Source organism: Rhinoderma darwinii, chromosome 4 (assembly GCF_050947455.1).
Source record: "Rhinoderma darwinii isolate aRhiDar2 chromosome 4, aRhiDar2.hap1, whole genome shotgun sequence".
NCBI classification, from domain to species: domain Eukaryota; kingdom Metazoa; phylum Chordata; class Amphibia; order Anura; family Rhinodermatidae; genus Rhinoderma; species Rhinoderma darwinii.
The window spans coordinates 381860333-381887018 of NC_134690.1; the positions used below are offsets into that span (position 1 = coordinate 381860333).

General features: G+C 39.5%; 1 protein-coding gene across 1 annotated transcript; it reads left to right on the forward strand.

The window, feature by feature from the left end:
- The first annotated feature begins 1302 nt into the window (after positions 1 to 1302).
- On the forward strand, positions 1303 to 3902 carry LOC142761386 (TOG array regulator of axonemal microtubules protein 1-like). The gene is made up of 2 exons (XM_075864576.1): positions 1303 to 2852; positions 3698 to 3902. Exon 1 carries the CDS (start codon positions 1364 to 1366, stop codon positions 2651 to 2653), a length of 1290 nt encoding a protein of 429 aa, XP_075720691.1. The 5' UTR covers positions 1303 to 1363; the 3' UTR covers positions 2654 to 2852; positions 3698 to 3902.
- Positions 3903 to 26686: the final 22784 nt, after the last annotated feature.

Below are 26686 nucleotides of genomic sequence, written 5' to 3' on the forward strand. Positions count from 1 at the left end.
TATTTATCTAAAACTTTTTTTCACTTTTTATTTTACACATACTTGGGGACTTGAAGATCTGATCTTCTGATCGCCAGTATAATACACTGCACTACTTCTGTATGTACTTATGTAGTGCAGTGTATTGTAAGGCCGGATTCACACGAGCGTGTGCGTTTTGCGCGCGCAAAAGGTCCACAAAAGGTCCGTGTGTCATCAGCATATGATGCGTGGCTGCGTGGCATCATTATAACACTCTGTTTTTATATTTGTAAAAGTTTTGATAACTGTAACGCGCATCACGCGCGGCACACGGAAGTGCATACGTGTGCTGTGCGCGGTTTTCACGCACCCATTGACTTCAATGGGTGCGTGATGCACGAAAAACGGGCAAATATAGGACATGTCGTGCGTTTCACGCAGCGGACACACGCTACGTGAAATTCACTGACAGTCTGAACGGCCCCATTCATTAACATAGGTCCGTGCGACGCGCGTGAAAATCACACACGTCGCACGGACGTATTATACATTCGTCTGAATAAGCCCTAACTCTCATTTTACAACTGACAATTAAGCCTATTACATCCTGCCTTGGGCAGGACCTAATAGGCTCCCGTACTTGGCAACCAGGAAGCTGTTGCTAGGCTTCCTGGTTGCCATTGCAACCATCAGCACCCTGCGATTTTTCGCAGGGGGCCAACGGGGTACAGAGGGAGCCCCCTCCCTCTGTGTCAATCACTTAAATACCCATGTCGCTATTGACAGCGGCATTTAAGGGGTTAAACGGCGGCGATCTGAGAGAACTATGATCGCCACCATTGCAGCGGGATGTCAGCTGTATATTACAGCTGACACCCGCTGAAGATGAAGCGCGCACAGCTCTTGTGCCCGCTTCATCCTCAGGGCGTTACTGTACGCCCATTTGCAGGAACGCACCGTTAAAAGGGACGTACAGTAACGCCGATTTGCGGGAAGAAGTTAAGTAAATTACTTGCAGCACTGGAGATGTACAGGAAAAATAAGGTATAGTAAATGTTGCAATAAGAGCTCGGTTATTCTGAAATGGGTGATAATAAATAAATATTGGCTGATAATAAATAAATCTTCCCCCACAATTAAAACAGTAAATATTTGTATCCAGTACTTGTCCTGTTAGGTGTTTTACTTGTGAACAATATTAAACATATTCGTCTATTTTTGAGTCAATGGCCCTTTAAGGGAAAAGTTCTACAGGTCCGGCTGATGTCATAGAAGCGTCATGGTGAAACGATTGTATTAGAACTTCGCTTGCTGAGTGCTCTGCACATTGCTGGACTTTCCCTACAGAGAGAAGCAGTGATATTGGTGTGCGCACCAAGTGTTTTATATAATTTTTTGGAAGATGTGGGCAGAAGACTCCTTTGACTGTAGTAGCTCAGTAACATCCAGCTCAGATTCTGACCTCTCAGATATTTCCTCCATCTGTTATGGCATGAATCACAAGTACAGTCTAGGTGACAACTTTGCTGACTACCGGGATGTGGCGGCTCAGAGAGTGCTGGCCAGGTTGACCAGCAATCTTCAATTGAGAATCCCTGACAAACATCCGCCATCTGGTGACTGTGGAAAAAATCTGGGTTGGAAAATCCCTAACACCCCAGAACCACCTAAAAGGCCCAAAAAAGCCACAGAAAAAGAGGTCACCAAGGAAACTGGCCAAAGATATAAAAAGTATATTGCAGCAGCGGAAAAGACCTTGGAAGAACTCAGGAATATGAACAATGGGAGGAATTCTCTCCAGGCGTATCCATCAAAACTTTTACCAAAAATAACGCCTGTGAGTACGGTGCAGTATAACAATTCCTATTTACATCAAAGGAACCAGCATGATGAGCCTCCTGCACCTGAGAGAAAGAGGACATCTGTATTACCATCTATAGGACCATCATCAAGTCATCATGCAGTCCAAAGCCATAAAGCAACGCACAATAAACAACCAAAGAAGATGTCCCAGTCCAAGATGACAGTTGCTGACGCCTTAATCCTGCTGGAAGACGAGGACTGGGAGAAAAAGATTCGAGGCATTGACACCATCTCATCCTTGATATCGGTCCATCCTGAAGCTGCTGTTCTAATAATACAAGACCTGAGGACAGCAGTAATGAAGGAAGTGACCAACCTGAGATCCGCAGTGTCCCTCGCAGCAATCAAGTGCCTGGACATGATGTTCACAATATTGCAGGTGAACATGGACTGCGACCTCCAGCAAAATGTCCGGGTGTTGCTACACAAGGCCGGGGAATCCAACACCTTTATCCGTGAAGCAGTGGACAGCGCTCTGACATCAATGGTGGAAAATGTCAGCCCAGGTCGCGCTCTGACAGCCCTAATAGAGGGAGGACTCTGCCACAACAACAGCAAAGTGAGATCCACCACAGTCAAGCATCTGGTAGGTTTGGTGGACAGAATGGGCCCAGACTTTTTTCTGTCTGGTAGAAAAGGGATCACAGATAGGGCAATACCGGCTGTAGTTCAATCTTTACAGGACCGCTGCCCCGAAGCCAGGATGTATGGCAGGGAAATCCTGAGCAGTCTAGCTCCACACCCTAGACTGGGCGCAATGCTGGCTAGGTATGTGCCACCTAAAAACTTAACAGCCATAAAGCTCCTGCTGAAAAGATGTTCCAACTAATCTTTTTTTAACCAATGAAAACATTGCACGGAGGAGAACTATTTACATGTTATTTATTTAAAAAAGAACTTCAAGAACAAACAAAAATTTAAAATTGCTTGTTGGACAAATTAAATTGTGGAGAAGAGACCCAACCTACAGTGTCCTGAGTCATAATCCAGGAACAGCCCTGGTATTACCGGCAGATCCCACTGGCAAGGTATGTGGAATTGGGAAGGATTTATGTCTCATTACTTTGTCTTACATACATTTGTATACAGTAGTAGTTGCAGTTGTATTTTTGGGAAAAACCCATGTTGGTTACTTTGCCCAAAGTCTATTCATGTCTTATTTTCTTTTCTGCACACATTATTTATTGATTTAATTGGCTACTATTATCACAAAAAAATCTTATGAGTTTTCGGGTCCCCATTGAATGTGAGAACAGGGTTCCCGGACCCCCTGTTACTAATCACTGCACCCCCCACAGTGTAGAGGGGCTTGATTGGTGCTGCGTCGAGCATGCGCCACCTGTTCCATTCAATGTCTATGAAAATTACAGAAACAGCTGAGCCCTACACTCAGCTGTTCCCACCATTCCCATAGACTTTGAATGGAGCAGCAGAACGCATGCTCGACCGCCGCTCTATTCAATATCCTCCTCATTGCTCAACCGCAATGAGAAGGACATTGAATAGAGCGGAGGATTCAGGTTCCCCGTTCTAACGATCAGTGAAGGTCAGAGCGGTGGGGCCCCTAACCATAAGGAAATGATCACCTGTTCTGTGGATAGATCATAATTTTTGATTCTTGTACAACCCCTTTAAGAGGGTTTTCTACTGATATACAACTATGGGATCACAACTAGACATGCCATTAAAGTGTGATTGGTGATCACTGAGAGCCCCACCAATCTCAAAAACACGGTTGGTCTGATCCCCATTTTCTTTGCAGTGCAATTCCAGAATTACCCAATTGAATCAATATTTATAATAGAATATATGACATTCTGTGTAAATGCCACTGTACCTGTCGGCTCCGTGTAACCTGATCCTCTATCCACAGGTCTGTAAGAAGCTTTGAAGCCACACACTGGACCTCCCATCACAGCCGGAGACTTCCAGATGTCCTGGAGGATATAACTAAGGAGTAGTCACTGGATCTGCACGCTGCTGCCCCAGTGTGAGATGCACCTGCCGCAGCCTTTCTCCATCAGATTATATCTATCATTAACATCTAGAGAAAAGAAGCCCCTCGCCCTCTGGACTATTTTTTGTGACTAATAAATTTTCCTTTGTACAGAAAAGAGCGTAATATATTGTATAGTATAACAATCAAATCCTAATACTAAAATGTGAACCATCCATCTCTTGTACAAATGCCAGCCCCCGTCATGCCAGTGATTTCTCTATCTGTCAAGAGATCGTTGTCATAGTACAGATTTATATATATATATATATATATATATATATATACACAGGGCCACCATCAGTACTAGGGGTACTGCTGTAAGTGGCCCGGCCAAACCTAATTGAAAGTGGGCCCGGCAACTGCCGCGACTTGCCTTTGGTAGAAAAAAAAACAGGTCCCTGCAATGGGGCCCGTACTTTTCACCAAAAGAAAGTCGTGAGCTTCGGGCCCCCCTCTCATCATGGGGGTCCGGACGTCAAACACCGCTTGCGCGCACCCGCGTGCTACCGCGCGCACGTGTGAACGGACGGCCGCGCGCTCCCGCGGGCGGACACGTGCACTCGCGAAGGATAGGCCATCAATAGTTTTGGGGTCGGTACGAGCGCTGCTACCCCTTCATTTCTACTTGCTCACTGTGAATCGTCGACCCTGATGTAGCGGCGATTCACAGTATTGCAGCCCTCTCCCAATGAAGTGATTGTGAGAAGGCTACAATACTCTGAATTGCACTACATCTGTGTTGGCGTTTCACAGTGAGCAAGTAGAAATGAAGGGGAAGCAGCGCTCGTACAAGCGCTGCACTCCCTTCAAAACAGCTGATCGGCGGGGGGCCCGGTAGTTGGACCCCGACCCATCAGCTATTGATGGCCTATCTTGAGGATAGGGCATACATTTTTAGGGGCTGGGAAACCCCTTTAAGTATTATATTTATTAAATCTGCAGAAAAAGGAATAAAGTCTATATATTTTTACGTTAGAGTAGAGTAGGGCCCAGTCAAAAGAGTCTACCTTGTCATGGGGGCAGGCTCCAAAAATTTTCGGCCAAATAAAAAGTTATTATTTAAGTATCACACAAAGAGAGTGATATGGTGCTGGACGGAGTATCGTTAACGGGCGGTGCCACGGTAGGGGGGCCCAGACAATTTAGCTGTATGGGGCCCTGAAATTACTGATGGCGGCCCTGGATATATATATATATATATATATATATATATATATAGTATTCAAAAGAAGATCTTGCTGCACTCCAATAGGTGATAAGAAATTGTAGTTTATTCAGGCAGCATCAGACAGTGCAACGTTTCAGTCCTGCAATAGGACCTCTCTCAAGCATAGTGATACACAGGCTCATAATGATTTATATAACATGTAATCAATTAGTATCATCAGCCTCATTATAATAAATATAAAACTTGTAAAGTGCAAATGCAGTGAAATAAATAAAGATTAAGGTATCAACGAAAACAAAAATGTATACATAAAGTTACAAATATAAAAAATATACATATCCATATTCTGTGAAAAATACATGATTTGGAACATAATCAAAAAGTATACAGCTGTGTCAGGGGATGGAACTGCAGGGCCACTCGCCAATCAACGATCAGCAATACAATCAGCTTAGTTGCTACAATGTGTTGAGACGATCCTCATCGTACTTTGTTTTGGCGTTCGTAAATCACAGATGCGCATGCGTGAAAACAAAAGACCGGACATAGCATATTGCTATGCAACAGAAAACGCCGGAAGCGCGATGCAGTCACACTACCATCAACTGCGCATGTCCAAATAGGATCCGGTGAGCGTCTCATGTTGTCTAGCAGCCAGACAACATAACCGTAAATCAAAAGGAATTTTTTAATAAATTTATATTTGTGATGTCCTAGATCATACAAATAGGGGAAGAACGAGAGAATACTAACATCAAAGTAAATGCTCAAAAATGGCAAAAGGTAGAGATATATTAAATCCTTGAATGACGACATATAAGACGTCAACGTTTTTAGTAATATTCAATATATGTAAAAGTAGCACAAAAAGTTTATGATCCACACTTCACCCCTCAAAGTATTCAAAACAGCATTTAGAAAGTTTCTTAACCCTTTAGACGTTTTACAGGAATTAAACCAAAGTAGTGGTGAAGTTTACAAATTTCATTTTTTGTAGTTGCAGAAATTCATATTTAATCCATTTTTTTTATAACACAGAAGGTTTTACCAGAGAAACGCAACTCAATATTTATTGCCCAGGTTCTGCAGTTTTAGGAAATTTCCCAGATGTGGCCCTAGTGCGCTACTGAACTGAAACACCGAAATCAGAAGCAAAGGAGCACCTAGAGGATTTTGGGGCCTCCTTTTTATTAGAAAATATTTTAGGCTCCATGTCGGGTTTGAAGGGCTCTTGCGGTGCCAAAACAGTGGAAATCCCCCAAAAGTGACCCCATTTGGGAAACTACACCCCTTAAGGAAATTATCTAGGGGTATAGTGAGCATTTTGACCCTACAGGTTTATTGCAGAAATTATTAGAACTAGGCCGTGAAAATGGAAATCTACATTCTTTCAAAGAAAATGTAGGTTTAGCTAATTTTTTCTCATTTCCATAAGGACTAAAAGAGAAAAAGCACCCCAACATTTGTAAAGCAATTTCTCCCGAGTAAAACAATATGGCAGGGCTTTGAAGGGAAACAGTGCTATTTGGCTTTTGGAGCTCAAATTTAGCAGGAATGGTTTGCGGAGGCCATGTCGGATTTGCAAAGCCCCTGAGGGACCAAAACAGTAGAAACCCCCCACAAGTGACCCCATTTTGGAAACTACACTCCTTGAGGAAATTATCTAGGGGTATAGTGAGAATTTGACTCCCCAGGTTTGGTGCAGAAATTATTGATAGTAGGCCGTGAAAATGAAAATCTACATTCTTTCAAAGAAAATGCAGGTTTAGCGAATTGTTTCTCATTTCCACAAGGGCTAAAGGAGAAAAAGCATGCAAAATTTGTAAAGCAATTTATCCCGAGTAAAACAGTACCGATATGGCTTTTTGGACACACGGCAGGGCTTAGAAGGGAAAGAGCGCCTTTTGGAGTTCAAATTTAGCAGGAATGGTTTACGGCGGCCATGTCGCATTTGCAAAGCACCCGAGGGACCAAAAAAGTGAAAACGCCCAAAAAGTGACTCCATTTAGGAAACTACACCCCTTGAGGAATTCATCTAGGGGTGCAGTGATCATTTTGACCCCACAGGTGTTTCATAGAATTTATTAGAATTGGGCAGTGAAAATAAAAACAATCCTTTTTCTTCAATAAGACGTAGCTTTAGCTCAAAATTTTTCATTTTCTCAACAAATAAAGGAAAAAAAGAACCCCAAAATTTATAAAGCAACTTCTCTGGAGTACAGAAATACCCCATATGTGGTCATAAACACTGTTTTGGCACACGGCAAGGATAAGAAGAGAAGGAGCGCCATTTGGCTTTTGGAGCACAGATTTTGCTGGATTGGTTTCTTGACACCATGTCGCTTTTGCAAAGCTCCTAAGGTACCAGTGGAAACTCCCCAAAAGGGACTCCATTTGTGATACTACACCCCTTTAGGAATTCATCAAGGGGTGTAGTGAGGTGTTTCATAGATTTTATTTGAATAGGGCAGTGAAAATAAAAATTATTTTTTTTTCCAATAAGACGTAGCTTTAGCGCAAAATTTGTAAAGCAATTTCTCCCGAGTACGGCTATAACCCATATGTGTTCATAAACTAATTTATGGGCACACGGCAGGGCTCAGAAGGGAAGGAGCACCGTTTGGCTTTCGGAGTACAGATTTTGCTGGATTGGTTTCTGGTCGCTATTTCGCATTTGCAAAACTCCTGTGGGACCAAAACAGTGGAAACCCCCCAAAAGTTACCCCATTTTGGAAACTACACCCCTAAAGGTATTCTAGCCATTTAGTGAGCATGTTAACCTCGCAAGTGTTTTGCATAAATTAGTGTGCACTCGATATTGCAGAGTGAAAATGGGATTTTTCAATAGATATGCCAATATGTGGTTCTCAGCTTGTGCCACCATAACAGGACAGCTCTCTAATTATTATGCTGTGTTTCCTGGTTTTAGAAACACCCTACATGGGGCCCTAATCTTTTGCCTGGACATTCGGCCAGGCTCAGGAGTGAAAGAGTACCATGCGAAATTGAGGCATAATTTGGCGACATATAAAGTATTGGTTCACAATTGCAGGGAGCTAATGTGAAGTAATAAAAGAAACCCCTGAGAAGTGACCCCATTTTAGAAACTACACCCCTCAAGGCATTTATCAAAGGGTGAAGTTGGCATTTTCACCCCACAGGTCTTTTCCATAAATAAATGCGCTGCGGATGGTGCAAAGTAAAAATTTAAAATTTTCCCCAGATATGCCAATTCAGTGGCAAATATGTTGTGCCCAGCTTATGCCACTGGGGACACACACCAAAAATTGTTAAAAGGGTTCTCCCGGGTATGGTGGTGCCATATATGTGGAAGTAAACTGCTGTTTGGGCACGCTGTAGGGTTCAGATGGGTGGGAGCGCCATTTGGCTTTTGAAGCTTATATTTTGCTTGGTAGTAGTTTTGTTTGAGTATTACTGGTATTTCAGTTCATAATGTGGGGGTACATGTAAGCTGGGCAGAGTACATCAGGGGCATAGTCAGGTGGCATAATAATGGGGTAAACAATAAAATAATCCATAGATGTGTGTTACGCTGTGATGAATCTTTTCTGCACAGGCCGGTGTCGCACTGATAAATCGTGACCTTATCCCCCTTTTGGTCCACACTCCGCACCTTTGCTGTTTGGGAAATTTTACTGGGAAAGTGTTGTCCTGGTATAATACGGGCTCCGTCGCTTCCAGCAGATATATTTGGGCCCTCCCCTTCCTGGTTCCCTAATTTTAGGGCCCTGATAAATCACCCCTTTAAACAGACAAAATGTTCCCCTATGATCTACACAAACGCATTTTTTAATTTCATGAGATCGACTTACCTGCAAACGCTGATGCTGCTGCAGAATCAACTGTAGCCTCTGGTGCCGATGTGGCCGTCACGATGCAGGACCTGTGAGTGACGTCACAGATCTGCACTGTCAGAAGCTGGGCGTTCTGAAGAGAAGAGGATGTTACTTCTCTTCAGAGCGCCCAGCTAGTAAAAGTATTAAAAACGCCCCGATGTACGCACATAATACACGCCCACTTGGACTTTTACTTTTAAGCACACCCACTTGGACTTTTGCAAGCCTCATTTGCATAACTACAAAAATGGTCATAACTTGGCCAAAAATGCTCGTTTTTTAAAAATAAAAACGTTACTGTAATCTACATTGCAGCGCCTATCTGCTGCAATAGCAGATAGGGATTGCAAAATCTGGTGACAGAGCCTCTTTAACTCATTTTATTTTTTCATAGATGTAGTGGTATAAGGGCTGTTTTTTTGCGGGACGAGCTGTAGTTATTATTGGTACCATTTTGGGGTACATGCAACTTTTTGATGACTTTTTATCCTAATTTTTGAGAGGCAAGGTGACCAAAAATCAGCAATTCTGGCATAGTTTTTTCGTTTTGTTTTTTTTACAGCGTACACCATGCGTTATAAACTACATGCTAACTTTATTCTGCGGGTCAGTCTGATTCGGGCGATGCCAAATTTATAGCACTTCTTTTGGCACAATAGAATTACTTTTGTAAAAAGAATGTATTTTTCCTGTCGCTAAGTTCTGAGAACCATAAATGTAAAATGTTTTCGTCGACTGAGCTGTATGTGGGCTTGTTTTTTGCAAGACGAGCTATAGTTTTATAGGCACCATTTTTGGATACATGCGACTTTTTGATCACTATTCATTTCATTTTTGTAGGGTAAAGTGACCAAAAAGCAGAAATTCTGGGATTGTTTTTTAAGTTTTTTTTTTCACCGTGTGGAATAAATAACATAAGATTTTTATAGTTTAGGCCGTCACGCTTGCGGCGATACTAAAGATGTATGGTTTATTATTTTTTTTTCAATAATAAAAGACTTGATAGAGGAAAAAGGGCGATTGTGTTTTATTTTATTACTTGAAACTTTTATTATATTTTTGACAACTTTTTTTTCACTTTATTTTACACTTTACTTTAGTCCCACTAGGGGATTTGAAGGTCCAACTGTCAGATTTTGTTTCTAATATATTGTACTACCTATGTAGTGCAATGTATTAGATCTGTCAGTCATTCACTGACAGCAAGCCAATTAGGCTTCGCCTCCGGGCGGGGCCTAATCGGCTTCCATAATTCCAGACAGGGGGCCATTGCTAGGTCTCCTGTTGTCATAATAGCAGTCGGCAGTCGTGTGATTGCAGGGCACAGCTGCCGATCTGCTAGCAACCACAAAGATGCAGTGATCGCATCCAATCGCTGCATCTGAGGGGTTAATGGCAGGGATCGGAGCTAGCTCCGGTTCCTGCAGTTACAGATGGATGTCAGCTGTAACATACAGCTGACATCCATCGCTGATTGCGCCAAAAAATCTCCTGAGCCGGCGCCATCTTGCTGGCGGCTATGGAAGCCTTTCAGGGGGCTGAAAGTTTTCAGTGCTAGGCACACCAGGAGGCCAGTATTAGGCCTCCGGTTGCCATTGCAGCCACCGACACCACAGCGATTTCATTGCTGGGGTGTCGATGAGCTGCAAACACTTTAAATGTAGCGATCGGTTTTGACGGCTGAATTTAAGGGGTTAATGGCGGGGATCGAAGCTAACTTTGGCCCCCGCCGTTACAGCAGGATGTCAGCTGCAAGATACAGCCGGCATCCCGGGATCATGGCTCCGACTCTGAGCCGGTGCCATGCATTTGTCATAAGTATACGACATTTTGCGGGAAACACTGGCTTTCCATGACGTATACTTATGACAAATGTCGGGGAGGGGTTAAAAGAGTTGAACGCTGTTTAGTAAATAAAGCACTAGATGTGTCCAACCAACAAACATTGAACCTAATTTAGGAAAACAGTCTAACAGAAAAACTGATTGTCCATAGCAACAAATGGTTGCTATTGGCAACAGTGCCAGTGTTGGCAACTTTGAGCAAGATATAAGACTAAAAACTGAAGTAAATAGGCCTCATTTATGTCTGGAAAAACTGGCCTTGTTACCCATGGCAACCAAAGTCCAACTTTTTTCCAGCGTATTTTAAGAATTTAAAGCTTAGCTCTGATTGGTTGCTATGGGTGATGAGGACAGTTTTTCTTTTGGACAATTTTGATAAATGAGACCCTATATTTATGAAGCCTCTGCATAACTTTTTCTGTGCGACCCCAAGGTGTGACTCCATTATCTAAAGTTTTTACAACTTTTGTAACAAGAAAAGTGATGGAAAGCAAGGGGTGGTCCAATTTGGCCTAAGTCTACTTTATAGGTGGGATACATATATATATATATATATATATATATATATATATATATATATATATATATATATATAGAAAAAAGCAGAGGATTGGAGCAGCACTGTGAACAAATGCCTGACTAGGCTGGTGCAAAGCTTCAAAAATAAAGGAGTGACCTCTCCTTATGTTTTAGATATCCAAAAAAGAGAACATGAAGCAGCACTTAAATAAAGTGAATTTATTCATCCAACATGGAACCACAACGTTTCACCTCCTCTATGAAGGCATTTTCAAGAGGAGGGCCTTCATAGGGGAGGTGAAACATTGTGGTTCCATGTTGGATGAATAAATTCACTTTATTTGAGTGCTGCTTCACGTTCTCTTTTTTGGATATATATATATATATATATATATAGAGCTCACCTTACTGTATTAAGATAGCTTATAGATAAGGGCATTTGAACAAATTATCCTCCTACCAGCTGTGGTGTAACAGAAAATCTAGTCTACTGTGACATGAGCAACATTTTCTAAGCTACTGTATGTATTAAGGGTCTAAGGGGTGGTTGAGGCACCCTATGGGGTCACCTAAGGCGCCATTAAAAAAAAAGGCTCTGCCTTTAAATTTCTTTGTAGTCGATACTGAGTGGCTTATAATTCTGTAGGTACCAGGGACCAATGCGTCTTTTCTCTTCACTAAATGGGAATGTTCCAAAGGGTTTGAGAATCGCACCTGTCACACAGGAATAGACTTTTGCTGTGTGACAGGAGACCACTGTAACGAATTAGCGCTTCTCTGTAGATTAAATCAGCTGATAGAAGAAATAAGCAAAGTCATTGGGGGGCGCATTCTTAAACCTATGCATTGGGTGCCTTGCTGTGAAGACTAAAGGGGGGATTTTAATAGTACTGGCCAGTATCTCTTCCACGTGCAGCGTGCACCAGATTCATCCTCAGGGCACATGCCCTTTTAGACCTTGTGTTGTGCTCCATCTCATTTCTAAGTGTGACTCTAAAGGGTCACCTACTTTTTCCAAAAAATTTGTCCGAAAAAGGAGTATTTTTCAAATTGTATAAATCAGAAGACTACAGTAAATACACTGATAAATCTGACCCAAAGTCTCCATCTATGAATATGCTTCGCCTTTGTATTAGGGCATGTTCACACGTTTCAATGTCGTGCGTGGCAAAAATCTATTTCATTCAACTGAATGGAGTTATTTCTGCAGTATGTGCACAGAATTCTGCAAACCCCATTAAGATGAATGGGACAATCGCAAGAAATTTCTGCAACAAATTTTCCATGTGTGAACATACCCTTACAGTCCTGCAGCAGTATAAATCAGCATCATTCCATTAATGAATTAATCATGGCTTTATATGTTAATCTTGGCTTTATTTCAAGGATTTAACAAACCATTTTAGGAGAATGATTTTCTTCTAAATGGTTTCCCACATTCCAAGGCTATTATGTGTTTTCAAGTATGTCACAAGTCAGTCTGTCAGGCTCATTTACAGATGACGTCTCAATTTATCTCACATGAATGAATCTTTAGAAAGGCCAGAAAATTACGTTAGGCCAAACTAGCAGCAAATACTCCAACATGAGGTCAACGTGTCGGACAGCTTCCTTAGAAAGAAAACAAAATGTCTTCAACTTTTCAGGGAGTGCTGGCTATTCCTGATTGAATAGATCTGGTTTACCTATGGGATTTCCTCCCTCTTTCCTCCGTTTTTATTTTGCCATAGGGTTAATAGCTATACCGGGCAGGGTCATGGAAGACATCTGTGTCTCAGATAATATGCTTACGGTGATTACCACACATAATTGTCTGACCTTCCCTCATTCTCTTCCTGCTGCAGGCCATGACTGATAGGCTGAGATGTTCATGAAAAGTAGATTTCCCATCTCTCTCCATTGTGCTACTGAGCAAACATTTTAGAGAAAGGTTTCAATGAATCACCTTCTCAAGCTCTTGCCTTAATAAGGAGACTGTGACCAATCTCATGACATTGAGTTTGAAATCGTTATAGTGAATTTCACGTATGTCTAAACGAATTAATGCTAATGCCTGATAAAGAGCAATTTGTCCCTTACATCTAGCTTTACGCAAAAATTGTATTGTTATTGTTAACAATAAAATTAAATCAAGAAATGTAAAAAAATTTAATAATTGAGCATTCTATGAAATGTGTCCACCTTAGATAGAAACATTGGGGCAGTTTTATCAATGTATTTACACTGGTAAATACATTGAAATTTATGGAATTGGGGCAAGACACCATATTTATGGAGACCCTGTGCCACGAATGTATAAGGAGCAGTGAACATGGCTTCAGATTCACAATGATAGTGGCTCATTTATCAAGATTTTCCAGCATATTTCTGCTTAGAAATCCTAAGGGTGCGTACATTGTTGATGAATCTGAAGCATGGGATGAATTTGATCATATGATGCACCAGTATTTAATCTCCCAAATGTATTTACCACAGCCATTTAGCCCTTCTGGTCATCCCCATTTAACCCCTCCCCCATCCAACCTTCACATCACCTATTGAGCTACAACGTATAATGCGTGAATTGCTTTTTACATATAGAATTAATATACATAGAATGTTAAGTCACTTTGTAAATACATTGTAATAATATCTTGTACTGATTTACAGTCTGTGTTACAGTCCATTTTGCAGGCTTCACAGCTGAAATCTCACGGTAATCTTTACAGTCTGCATTTTGCTCTGGTGGTTACATTCTTGGAAATGTCATTGTTGATGTGCTGTAATCTGATGTATGAAAAATTAAGGGTCCTCTTACATGGCTCGACATGGGCCGTGTAAACAAACACCGATCACTGATACAGCTCGTTGACCGGAGCTAATTTTTCTCCACTTACAAGGACCAGGATCAATGCTGGGGGACGAGCGATCGTTCCTATTTTCGCTTGTCCCCATTAATTTACACAGGGCGATGTGCTGCCAAAATGATAATATTTTAGGCTGCATAAATGATACGATCAGCCGATGAACAAGCGTTTGCTCGATCAGCCGATGAACGAGCGTTTGCTCGTTGATCAACTGATCATTGCCCTGTTTACACAGGACAATGATCGGGAACGAGCGTTCATATGAATGCTCATTTGCCCGATAATTGGCCCATGTAAAAGGGCCTTAACTGCCCCACGAGATACAGTAGGAACTTAGCTAATGTACTTGGAATCTCTTGTTTTGTTATACCGGGGGTCATGAAGATCTTGAGTTTGTCCATGGTTTAACGTCAATAGATTTTTTTTTTTAAATTGGTGATTTTGTTGTAGTAGTTGTCTGCAGTAGGAAAGACAGACCATGAAATTATCTGTAGGACCAATATGAAATATGATAGTCTCCTTATAGCATTACGTAATATATGTGCGCTATATAAAAGACAATACGTTTATCTAGAATCACTTTGCTAAATGCGGTGATCAGGTAGTTTATAAGAAAATACTTCATTGGTCACCAACTTTAAACCAACTATAACAAACAAGCATTCACATATAACAGTTATTCCCAACCTTAATACCATGAGGGAACCCCTGAATAATTTTCCCATTTCCCATTCCTACATTACTGGAGCTTGGTTCATGGGTAAATTCTATAATCCTTGCCTAGCACTATATATTGGCTTAGATTTGTTGACTCTGTTGCCAAGTATCTTTGAGAAGGCTTGTTTGCCATCTTCTCCTTAAAAGAAACAGGTCTAACTACTGCTGTGTTCAGAGGAACCCCTAACCAGGTTCTGAGGAACCTCATAGTCAATGTTTCTCAAGGTTCTCAGAGCTGGAGGTATGTGAGAGAAAGTAGTGGTGTTGGGATCAGACATATTCTGGACTTCTCATCAGTATTCCTATTAAAGAAAACTATAGTCATCCTCTTGCCAGCCTAAAATGACTGCTTACATTGAACAATCAATGGCATTCAAAGGAATAGCAAATGTAGAGAAGAATTTAGTTCCCTTCTAAAACCATACCTGAATGGTCTAAATGTATCCTACATATGTCCTCAATACCTGTCATGCATGGTGGTTAACGATCTCAAAAGACATCACTTAAAATATTAAGAACCTCTATATGCCTTTTTGAAATGTAACTTTCCCTGCCATGAAATCTTTATGGGTATAATGTAGAGATGAGCGAATCAATTCTAATTTCTAATTCGGTCAGAAATCCAGTGAAATCCGAAACTTTTATGGTTTTTACAGATTCAAAAAATTATCACATGACTTAGAACGGGCTTCCTCATAATGTCTTGCAGACAGCTTTCCCAAAATGCTCTGAGGTTATTTACCCATACCCATATATGTTGCTGTCATTTTTGACATTACTAATGCTGGTTTAGGGTTAAAGAGCTTGAAAGGGTTTAGATACAGTCCTAGAAGGCATCAGAGATTCAGACATGAGTTTTTAGGGTAATTGGGGCACTTGCGATTCACAGGAAATTATTTTGTCCCGAATCGAATCGAACGACTTCTAGTATAATGACGGAATACTACAATGTTTTTTTTCAAGACCTTTTCGGAAAGGTTTACATTACCTAGCAGCCCACATTGCTGGTGTCTTAATTGTCATTTGTGGCCTCATTCAGATGGGCATATTATACCCATGTTAACTATCGGTATTCCAGACTCTATAGTGCTGTGAGTTTGGTTCAGTAGGACCCCGGGTGGTCCAGGTGTTACATCCAGAATACGTACAGTTATATGCAGGTAAAATACGCCCTTTGGAATGAGGCCTTATGGCTTACACATTAAACCTATCTCAATTTTCATTCTTAATGGATTTTCATACCGCAGTTAAGCCCTACCAAGTAGCTTCAACATTAATATCACATTCACATTAGTATATTGCAAAAATCCAGGCTGTAATTACAACCTATCAGAATTTATCATGAACTGTTATCTTATACAATTTCCCAGCTTATTCTCTTTACAAAAAATGATAGGAAAAAAAACACTTTAAAGGGAAAAAATATAAATATGGCAAACATAGGGGTGATCTTTAGAAATTGTCAGCATCACTTCATAATTATATACTACAAGTTTTAATTAACTAAAGCTCAGAAAATCATAATGCCTTATTAAAATGCAATTAATCCTTTGATTAAAAAACAAAAAGCACAAGTATTTACAACAAAAACACAAGTAGAATAATTACAAATATCATGTACCCATTTCTTTTATTTTGGTGTCACTTATAATGTCGCTATTCCCTTCATTAATTCAAATACACACATTATCTCAAATCCACAGCAGACTGACTGACAGTGGCCACCAAACACACAGAACTATATCCTATTGATTTTCGCAAATCCTGAACAATACCATTTGCATGCTTGTTTCTGTAATAATAAAGATATGCCATTCAGAATTAAAACACCGGCCAGACTTTTGGCAACTAATTGTGTTGTATGTAATGAGTGCAATTTCAATTTGATATAACCCTCAGCTTTTCTTGCAGCACTCGCTAAGTACTTTCAAGTCTTTGTGGGGAAATAATTGATTTTTTTGTGCTATGGGCACAAGAAAATTATTATGATCTTTTGAATAATGCCAAAGAAAGGACCATGAATGATTTAAATTGGTGTATGTAGAAGGCTTCACTGTGGCTTGCAGTTTGACAGACAATCTGCTAATGTAGCATCTAGATTAGAAAATTTTAAGGAGGCAGCTAATGTAGAATTGGTAAAAACACATTTACGTGTATTTATTGATTGCTTTTGTCTTTTGTTGTATTTACATCCGGGATTTAGCAAATATTTCACCACATTGTAGACCGTTTTTTTTTAATGACTGCTCCGTATTTTTCAATTTAATTTTTTTTTAAGAACCTCACATTACAGGGTAATTTTTTTTTAATTCTCCAACCAGTATCTGAAATCCTAAAAGTATAGGTTTGTAATGCTAACACATAATCAGAAACGAAATCAGGGGACTGCTTGAATAATGTTTCTTCAATAATATATCAAGGAAAAATATCTAATTGTAATATTCTAGATCATAGTAAATTTTTTGTTTTTTTTTATTGATGTGGGAGGTATTTTTTTAATTCTCGAAAATTATATATTTTTTATTAATAGCTACTGATATCTGTGAAAAAATATAAAAGAATTTTTTTAATTAATTTTAGGTAAGGATTTAAAAAAAAAAAAAAAAATATTACATATTAAAAAGATTTTCTTTTTTTTTGACATAACATTTCACTGTCTATTCTTTTTTATTAATTACAGTTTGTATTTAATCGAAAACTGAAATAAATCAATATTAAACTATTATATCATTATTGAAATAATTTATTATTTTCACTTTTATTCAGAACCTTAAATCATAATATTTTATTTGAGCGTTCCTTAAAGTTGTTTTTGGGTTATCGTAAATCTATATAAAAATCAAGATTTAAAAACCAGGACGGAATGTGTTAAAGCCCTTTAGCATTTCTATGTTTAAATGGTTTTTTTTTCAATCATATTTTTAAGAAGAGAATCTTGTTAATTTACTTGGTCATAACTAAATAGTTGCTAATCTGGGGCAGGAGTCTGCTGAGAATATTGGACAGTTTAAAGGTTAATCACCGTCGCCTAGTTACATGAGTGAGGCAGAACTAATTCTTCCAAAGGCAAATGGCTTGCCGTTTTATCAGCAGTGCAGATTAGAAGTGTTAATATACAGAATAGAATGGATGCTCAAGGGCCAGTTTTCCCTTATCGGCAAACTTTGCAACAGAACTGAGCTCGAGTAAAACCTCTGCACTTTCTATAATAAGGCCCCTCATTTTGCCTCTCGAGCAGAACTATCAAACAATCCTCCCCAAACTACTGCCACCAAAATCAGGGTATTACAGACCACAGCTAATTGGAAGATCACTATAATGAAGTAAAAGATAAAATACATTGGCTGCCAGCCTAAAACGTGGATCAGCACCATACTGGAAGCTATCTTGCAATGTCACACTCTGAGAGATTTACATAAACAATACACTAGAACCAAATGCCCTGAAAATACATCTCTGTTGCTGACAACAAAATCTGCCTCAAACCTGAGTTGTAGAAAGGAATACAAGATGCATGGGATTGCAAGCACCTTATTTTACACATGGCTTGTTAAACATGGCATAACGTAAAGCCCTGCCCCCATCCCATCAACATCTGCATTAATAATTATCACCAAATGATTAAAAGATAAATGTAAATTTTTATCTTTTTAATTTTTTTTTCAACATTTTAAATGTAAAGCCCAAATTGTCAATATTCTGATAATTCCAATTATTCTTTTAAAGGTTACTTAAAATTCTATGCACACTACGCCAGGTACATGCAACAGGTCTTAGCGTGAATACAAATATATGGCAACAGTTAAATCCAGAACATCTTTTTTTTGTACTAAGGATATGAGCCATATTTCCCATTAGGCACAAAAGACACCTGCCTTTAGGTGGCCTTGGAGGAAAGGGCGACTCCTGTTCAATGTCAGAAGTGAATCATATACAGTACATGTAATATAGATCTCGTGGTTCTTGTTCACTGGGGTGGAAGAAGCTCTTGTGGTGTCCAAGGCAGGGCTTTGAGAATGGACCCACAAACACCCATGGTCCCTGAAATTCAGCATGATAACTGTCTGATGGACAATCATTCATTTCATTGCCCCTCTAGCTGCCATCCTTCCCCTCCAATTCCTAGACATGTCCTCACCAATGCCATCCCTTTTGAATATATAAAAATATTTGTAGGCAAAAATTGTATCCATAAATTGCATCCCATCAAATGCTGTTATAGGGGACCACCTACATTATCGACTCCACCTATCCCTTGACCCGCCCCTGCTTGTTCAATGATATAAATTTATTTCAAGATTTTCTGTATTCATTTTTGGAGTGAGTTTATTAATGGGAGGTACATATGGCACAATACGTTTTGTGCCTAGGGGCTCCTGGGTTGTAAATCCAGTGCTGCTAATAATAGTACAGCCAGTTTTAAATTCAACTAATTTGTATGTTTCTACATACTGTAGTTTCCCTACAGTTGTAATAAGGAACAAACTTGTTAAGGCCGAAGTGTAACTTCATGTTCCAAAACCACAAAGCAAATCTCTACTGATGTCACATGCCATACTACATCATGATATCCTGCTGTATAGGATCCTATGCACTATACAATTTTTATAACATCCCAAGACATAGTTGTTTGGGTGTACATTAATCCTTAAAACTTTGCAAGACAACAAGTTAGCACTATATATTGCTTAGGTTTTCCAAAAAAATGGCAAAGCTTAAAGAGGATCTGTCATATATTTATGCTGCCCTGTCTGAGGGCACCATAAAGACTTGACAGAATGGCTAATTTCATTGGTCTGTCACTTATTAGGCAAATTGCCGCAGTTTAAGAGAAGTTACACTATATAGGGGCGGCACTCTGGATGCAATGCAGGCGGCTTGAGTCCAAGGATATTCATATAGTCGTGCTGTCCCCGTCCTCCAGCTGCTGATTGACACTTTTTTTTTCCTATGCAAAGTAATAGAGGAAAGTGTCACTCAACAGCTGGAGGGTGGGGCAGGCGGGGTCACCAAGAATACAGGAATATCATTGGACTCAAGCCCTGCATCACAGCCAGAACGCCACAACTATATAGTGCAATTTCTCCAAAACGTCGACACTTTAACTAATAATTTGGGTGTTGGCGTCTTCCCGGTGCAGGACCATGACTTCGGGTATGTATATTACTTAGAACAGGTGTTTGTGTTTCATGCTTTTGGCCTGATGTGATTCTGCCCTCCAGTTATGGGCTGCACAGGTCTTAGCTCTGCATCTGAGATATGTTTAGTCCACTAGTTCATGGCCATTGGCTGTGCTACCTGCACTCTCTAGTACTTTACACTGGGCTATTGTTGTTACTATATTGATTATCTAGTTACACACCTCATGCAGGTCGGTTGCCCTCTTTTGGACTCCAATGTACACATGCGCTTGTATCTTTATATCTACGCATGATCATGCTCTATATACATGTTTCTTTGGTCTTTGCATTGGTTGACACCTTCTCATTGTGTGACTCATCTTTTTATTCTGTTGTGTCTATCTGTAATAAAATCTATTTATTTTTATACTCAATTATTTTTGTGCCAGAGTTGATCATTTGTCTAGTCTATAGGTGTCTCTCTTTAACTAGTAGGTGACAGACTGCTGAAATCAGCGTACCTGTCACTTCTTTATGGTGCCCTCAGAACGGGCAGCATAAATATATGACAGATCCGCTTTAAAGGGTTTGTTCAGGTTCAGCAAATTAATGTCTTCTTTTGTATAATTAAAACTTATTCAATTCTCCAATATTCTTTCTGTATTAATTCCTCACAATTTTCAAGATCTCTGCTTGTTGATATTCAGTAGGAACCATCATTGTTTACTTCCAGTGGATAAAATTATGTCCATGCTCATGTGATGGACACACCGGTGCTGGGATCATTAGAAGACACAGCACTGATACACATACTGTAACAATCCCAGCACCCGTGTGTCCATCACATGATTATGGACAGAATTGGTACTGAGTTCAGTACACATTAATGAAAGATCAACGGTTGTCAGATGTATGCAGAGTACGTACACAGGAGAAAGAGATCAGCCATGGTCAGATGTATGTAGAGCTCCATTCATAACAGCGAAAGATCAGCCGTGGTCAGATGTATGCAGAGTTCGGTGCACAGGAGAGCAATAGTGGAAGCTGGATTACTTGCAAACCAGAACAATAGGAACAAGAAATACCAATCTGTAGGTGTATATAGGGCAGCAAATACTGTGATTGGCTACATAGTAAAGGCAATTCATAACCAATCACCAAGAGTAGTAAACAGCTGCACATGACTGAAATAAAACTAGAATAGGCAAGGCTCTCTATATCAGAGTAGTCAAGGCCGCAAAGTAAGACTGGAGAGTCCAGAGTTCAAGTCCAGGAAGTTCAGTTTTTAAAATAGAGATAGGCACATTGGGGGAATCCAATAGGAAGCCAATAAACCTATCAGTATGTTTTCGGGGGGATATAGGGGGAATGCGGAGTACCTGGAGAATATCTACTCAAACACGGGGAGAGTATGCAAACTTTGTGCAGAGATTGTCGTTGTTCATATTCGAATCCTGGACCCCAGTGCTAATCACTGAGCCACCATTGTATTTTGTTGGGTTGTTTTTGTTTATTTTGTTTTTTTTTTAAATGGCCAGGTAATCATTGCACATAATGTCTATGTGTATAAACTGTGCTGAGGAACATATACAAAATACAAATCCATACTTTATGGCAAAAAAATTATAAATATTAATCATTATAGGGTATCTTGAAACTAGGGCCACAAAAAAATCTGCCAACCACAAAATCCTTCCTCTGTATATGCAATATTAACACATGCTAATTACCTGAATACTCTGCCTATAACTCAATTATATTACATGCATTTGTCTCAGGGTAACCTTATAACTAACCAGCATTTATATTATAACGCATTTAACCTTTGACCTCAGCCGAAGCTTGCTAATTTTCTATACGTTTTAAGCATTAAAAGGAACCATAATAGGCGTTTCATGTAACTTATTAGGATGCAAATGTTTTCTGCTCAGCATACAGATGTAAAGGAGAAAGAGCAAGGCAGAGTGGCCTATAACTAATCATTTTATTTACCGTAGGGTATTCATAATATACATATGCCGGCATGTTGGAGTAATTAGTTGATAGGTGAGTGCATAGCACCATACTTGGTTGCTATGGCTAAGGACTGAGCTGCTGTGCAATTGTGCTCAACAAATTTGTGTTTATTCAGGGATAATTCTCTTGTGGACAATGAAGGGGGTTTGTGTATTGACACATTAGTGGTAGTCTGATCAGCCTTGAATAGTGAAATCACAAGTCAGTGCCAATACAGGTCCATCTAGTAAATAATAGCCATAAAACGAATAATGGGTGTGAATTGTATTGTATTTTATTTTACATTATACTCTAAAAGGTTAGGTTGATTATTTGTAGAGGCAATGTAACACATTACTATAAACACTTAGTGAAATACAAATAGTGGCTACTGTTTCGGAGCTCTTAAATCTTTGTTTACTAAAATACAAAAAAACATCAACTATAAATTATCCTTCATCTGGTTGGTAATATTAAATATGGGAATTCAGGTTTCAAAAATGTATGTTTTTTTATTTATATTTATTTATAAAGTGCCATCAACCTCCGTAGAGCTTTACATAGCATCATTTTGGGGTAACACATTGGTTTTGTCACGATCCGTGGGTATGTGGAGTAGCAGCTGGCCAAACAACGGTCTACAAAGTCTAGCACAAAAGTACCTGTAATAGTCCAGACAGTAGCAGAGGATTAGGCACGGATGGAACTAGAAAGTAGATGATGCCAAACGTAGTGGATGATACCAGGTGTGGCAGATGACACAGACGTGGTGTATGACAACAGACGTGGCAGATGACACCAGACGTGGTCTATGACAACAAACGTGGCTCCAACACTAGAAGAGGCACAGGAACAAACACAGCAAGGGCTATAGGATACAGGTAGCAGGGCACGGGATACAGGATGCAAGTAGCAGGGCACGGGAACACTGGGAACAGGCTACGACTAAGGGCCCATTTGCTTAGAATAACATGGGAATACACAACAACGCTCAGGCAAGGAGTGAAAGGGCAGAGCACTTTTTATAGTCATGGGTGATTTGGGGATAATTTATTTTCTTTTTTCTTTTTTTCCATTAAGTTTTTATTGAAAAGACATATAAAAAACAAAGAATGATAAGTACATTTGAAAACATTCAAATAATACATTACATAACAAAAAAGAAAAAAAAGAAATCGATGTGGACACAGATACAATGATGGTCAATGAGTGCAAGATACAGATGCAACCTGTAAACTCATATGAATAAGACCGACATGAGGAGAAGGGGGTACATCCATATGGATTCCCAGGTTATCTAGAAATACGATGGTGGTATAGTGTTGTGAGGGGAATCTAGCCACAGTCTCCATTTCGATAGTAGTATAGGACGATTACAGTTAATGCCAGCGTAAGTAAGTTCATACCAACAGTTGTCATTAATGCCTTTGATTATCATTTTCAATGTCGGCTGACAGTCACCCTTCCAATGTTGGGCAATTTTCAACCTGGTTGTGATTAAAGAATGTGATATGGTTGTGATATGATCATCAGGGAATTGTTCTAGGCCTAAACCTAGTAATGCCAGGCCTGGGTTTGGTGAGAAGTGGACCTTACATAATCTTGATAATAGGTCAAACACCTTAGTCCATAGCGCTTTGACTACAGGACATTCCCACCATAGATGGAGGTAAGTTCCCTCTGAGGTCTTCAATTTCCAACAACTGGTAGAGAACCTAGGAAATATTTTTTTACGTTTTACCGGGGTCAAAATACCAGTGATAAAAACAATTTCTAGAGTTCTCTAGGTGTGAAAGACATTTTGAAGTGGATATTTGGAGATAATTTATAATTATTTTCATGTGCTGGCCCTTCAAGGCCAGGAAAGAGCGCGCGCACCCTAGGGGACACTGCCGAGAAGGGCGGCCGTTAGTGCTGGCCAGAACACAGAGGTCTGCGGTCGCAGCCGTCAACGGGTGAGTGAGGACGACGGTCCACGACGCCAGACGTTACAGGTTTAGATAAATGAAACAGCTTTTACAAGTTCGGAGTTCTGCCCATACAAGTTTACAATCTATAAGGAATAGGGAATAGATAAAAGAGAAGGAGTAAACACACATGCACAAAATAATATTTTCAGAAATTTGTTTCGTGCCTCAATACCAACAAGCTCGGCGTTCTGGCCGCCGCATGGGCCTCTCATCATGGCCGCCGCAATTTGAATATCAGAACTCAGGCACTCTAATCAGTTTGTTACAAAACAATAATAACTGTCTCCTGAGGTGCCTGTAGATTACACTGAAGGCGAGACGCGTTGAGACGTAAAATCTATGCTCATATTTTACCGGAGCATAGAAAGAAGAGGGACAGAATTATTGTTGCTCATTGAGAATCGATAGGAATACCCAGGTTTCACATTAGGGTACATACTGGCAATCTATCAAGTTTCTATTAGTGGTTTCTGCCCTGATTCCAAACCGATTATTTGGGGGAAATTAAGAAATTATGCCTAGCGTAATATAATTATTGTTTTAATGTATATTCAATAAAAGTAACGTCTTATTACTATTTATCCATAAGAGAGTCAGTGATATGTTATTTAGTAGAGGTGGATAATTATATCAGGATAGTACAGTAAAGTGTTAAAAAAATATTCCCAAACAAATCCCTCCCTACATACAGAAAAAGAAAAACCATCTTGTCTTTAGTGAAGCTGGACATAACTTTTAGATAGCTGAATGATGGTTTATCCCTATGGAGCAGGTAAGGAGAGTAACCAAATTATACTTCTGGCAACATTATATTGTATTTGAGAAAAATAGCAGATCTTATTTCCTTCAAGAGGAAGTTTGTCCTTCTTAGACATTACTGTATCAGCAGATCGCCTTAACAGATAGATAGATAGATAGATAGATAGATAGATAGATAGATAGATAGATAGATAGATAGATAGATAGATAGATAGATAGATAGATAGATAGATAGATAGATAGATAGATAGATATTAGATGGATAGATAGATAGATAGATAGATAGATAGATAGATAGATAGATAGATAGATAGATAGATAGATAGATGATAGGTAAATAGATAGATAGTTCCCACCATCCCTAAGCATATGTAAGCTTAGTCCCAGTTCTGGGTGTATGTGCAGCATAGGGACCAACCCTAAGAGGTCGCCTTGTCGTGGCAGGTGGGCTCACACAATTTAATCAAAATGTGCGCTAAGGACCTAACTATTGTAAGTAGATTCAGCAGCAATGCATATTTATTTATTTATAGTGTTTAGTGTTTGCAGAGTGCTGTCACCATTTTCTTGTGTGCTGTAGATAGATAGATAGATAGATAGATAGATAGATAGATAGATAGATAGATAGATAGATAGATAGATAGATAGATAGATAGATAGATAGATAGATAGATAAACCTGTTAAAGATGCATCTGAAATTCACATTTCTAGGTGTTGATATTCAGTTGTGGATGGAACAAGTATATATGAATATATCAACAACAGACAGATTAGAATTCCTGAGAGTAATTTCCAGTAAATAGGCATGTAAAGATGGAAGTGATCTTTTTTTTACTCAAATCGATCCTCCATTTTTAATGTAATTGAATTTTGAATGAATTATCATTGAGTGGCATGTGGCGCCATATTACTTATATGTGGAGGTAATTAAGGGTGCCTGAGCTTTAACTTGGGCTAAGCTTACACTGAGTGAATATAACATTTAATATATATCGTTTGTATAGCATGGTATCTCATTTACATTATCATGTGGTAATCTTACTGTTATGTTAAGTCACATTAAGCTTCCTCATCATGGTGTCATTTAGCTTAGTAAATGACACATGTTGTAATGTGATGCTAAGTGACTTAAACATTCGTAAAGAATCTGGTCTAACTTGTCCCAATGTACCTATTCACACCTTTCTGCACCTAATCCTAAATTAATTCCCCTGTTTATTGTATGTTTTGTTTATTTGGGTGCTTACTAACCAATCACCACACTTACTTCTGTGGTGATGCATTAATTATAAACAGCGATGATAATAATATACAGTATATTATTATTTTCATTATTTAATCTCACTGTATGTTTTTGGATTATCATTTCAATTAGGCCTTATGCAAATGACCATATTACCAGTTCCATGTGGTGGGAATCGGTAATACAGCACTAATGTTATCCTTTGAAGATTCCGTATATCTCTGTGTGACACCATATTTTCACAGTACGTTTTTTTTATACGCAGTTCATGTGATGCCATAAAAAAAAATGGCTCCTCAATCTGATGGGAGTGAAGGTAGTTTGAAGGGTGGTAGGATCTAGTATCTTAGGTTTTCTGCCCCACATGAAGACATAACTGTTTATGTATTTCAATACGATTCCTGTGCACTACTTGTGATGGTGGTGGGTATTTTGGGGTGTGGACTATATATGAGTTGATATAAAAAAAAAGTATAAAGTAGAGCAAATGATAAAGCAATGCAAAGGAATATACCCTCATATTAACAGTCAGTTATAACACAAAAAAAATTGTGCTACTTTTTGACGCCACATTTGCACATTTTGGGACCATGCATGTCACGAAGGCCATGACATTTTCTGTCACGGGGCCAGCAGAGGGTGGTGTGAACCCACCTTGTCACCAAGGTTGATGTGGGGTTAACTGGGAGCGGAGTCTAAGGGAACCCCTGGTCTTTACCGTTTAACGTCTATACAGGGTACTGAACTTCGCTGCAGGGGAACCCCAGGTCTCTACGCCCAGATTAGTTTCCCTTGGTGACAGCCAATGTAACAGGTGTAGCGTA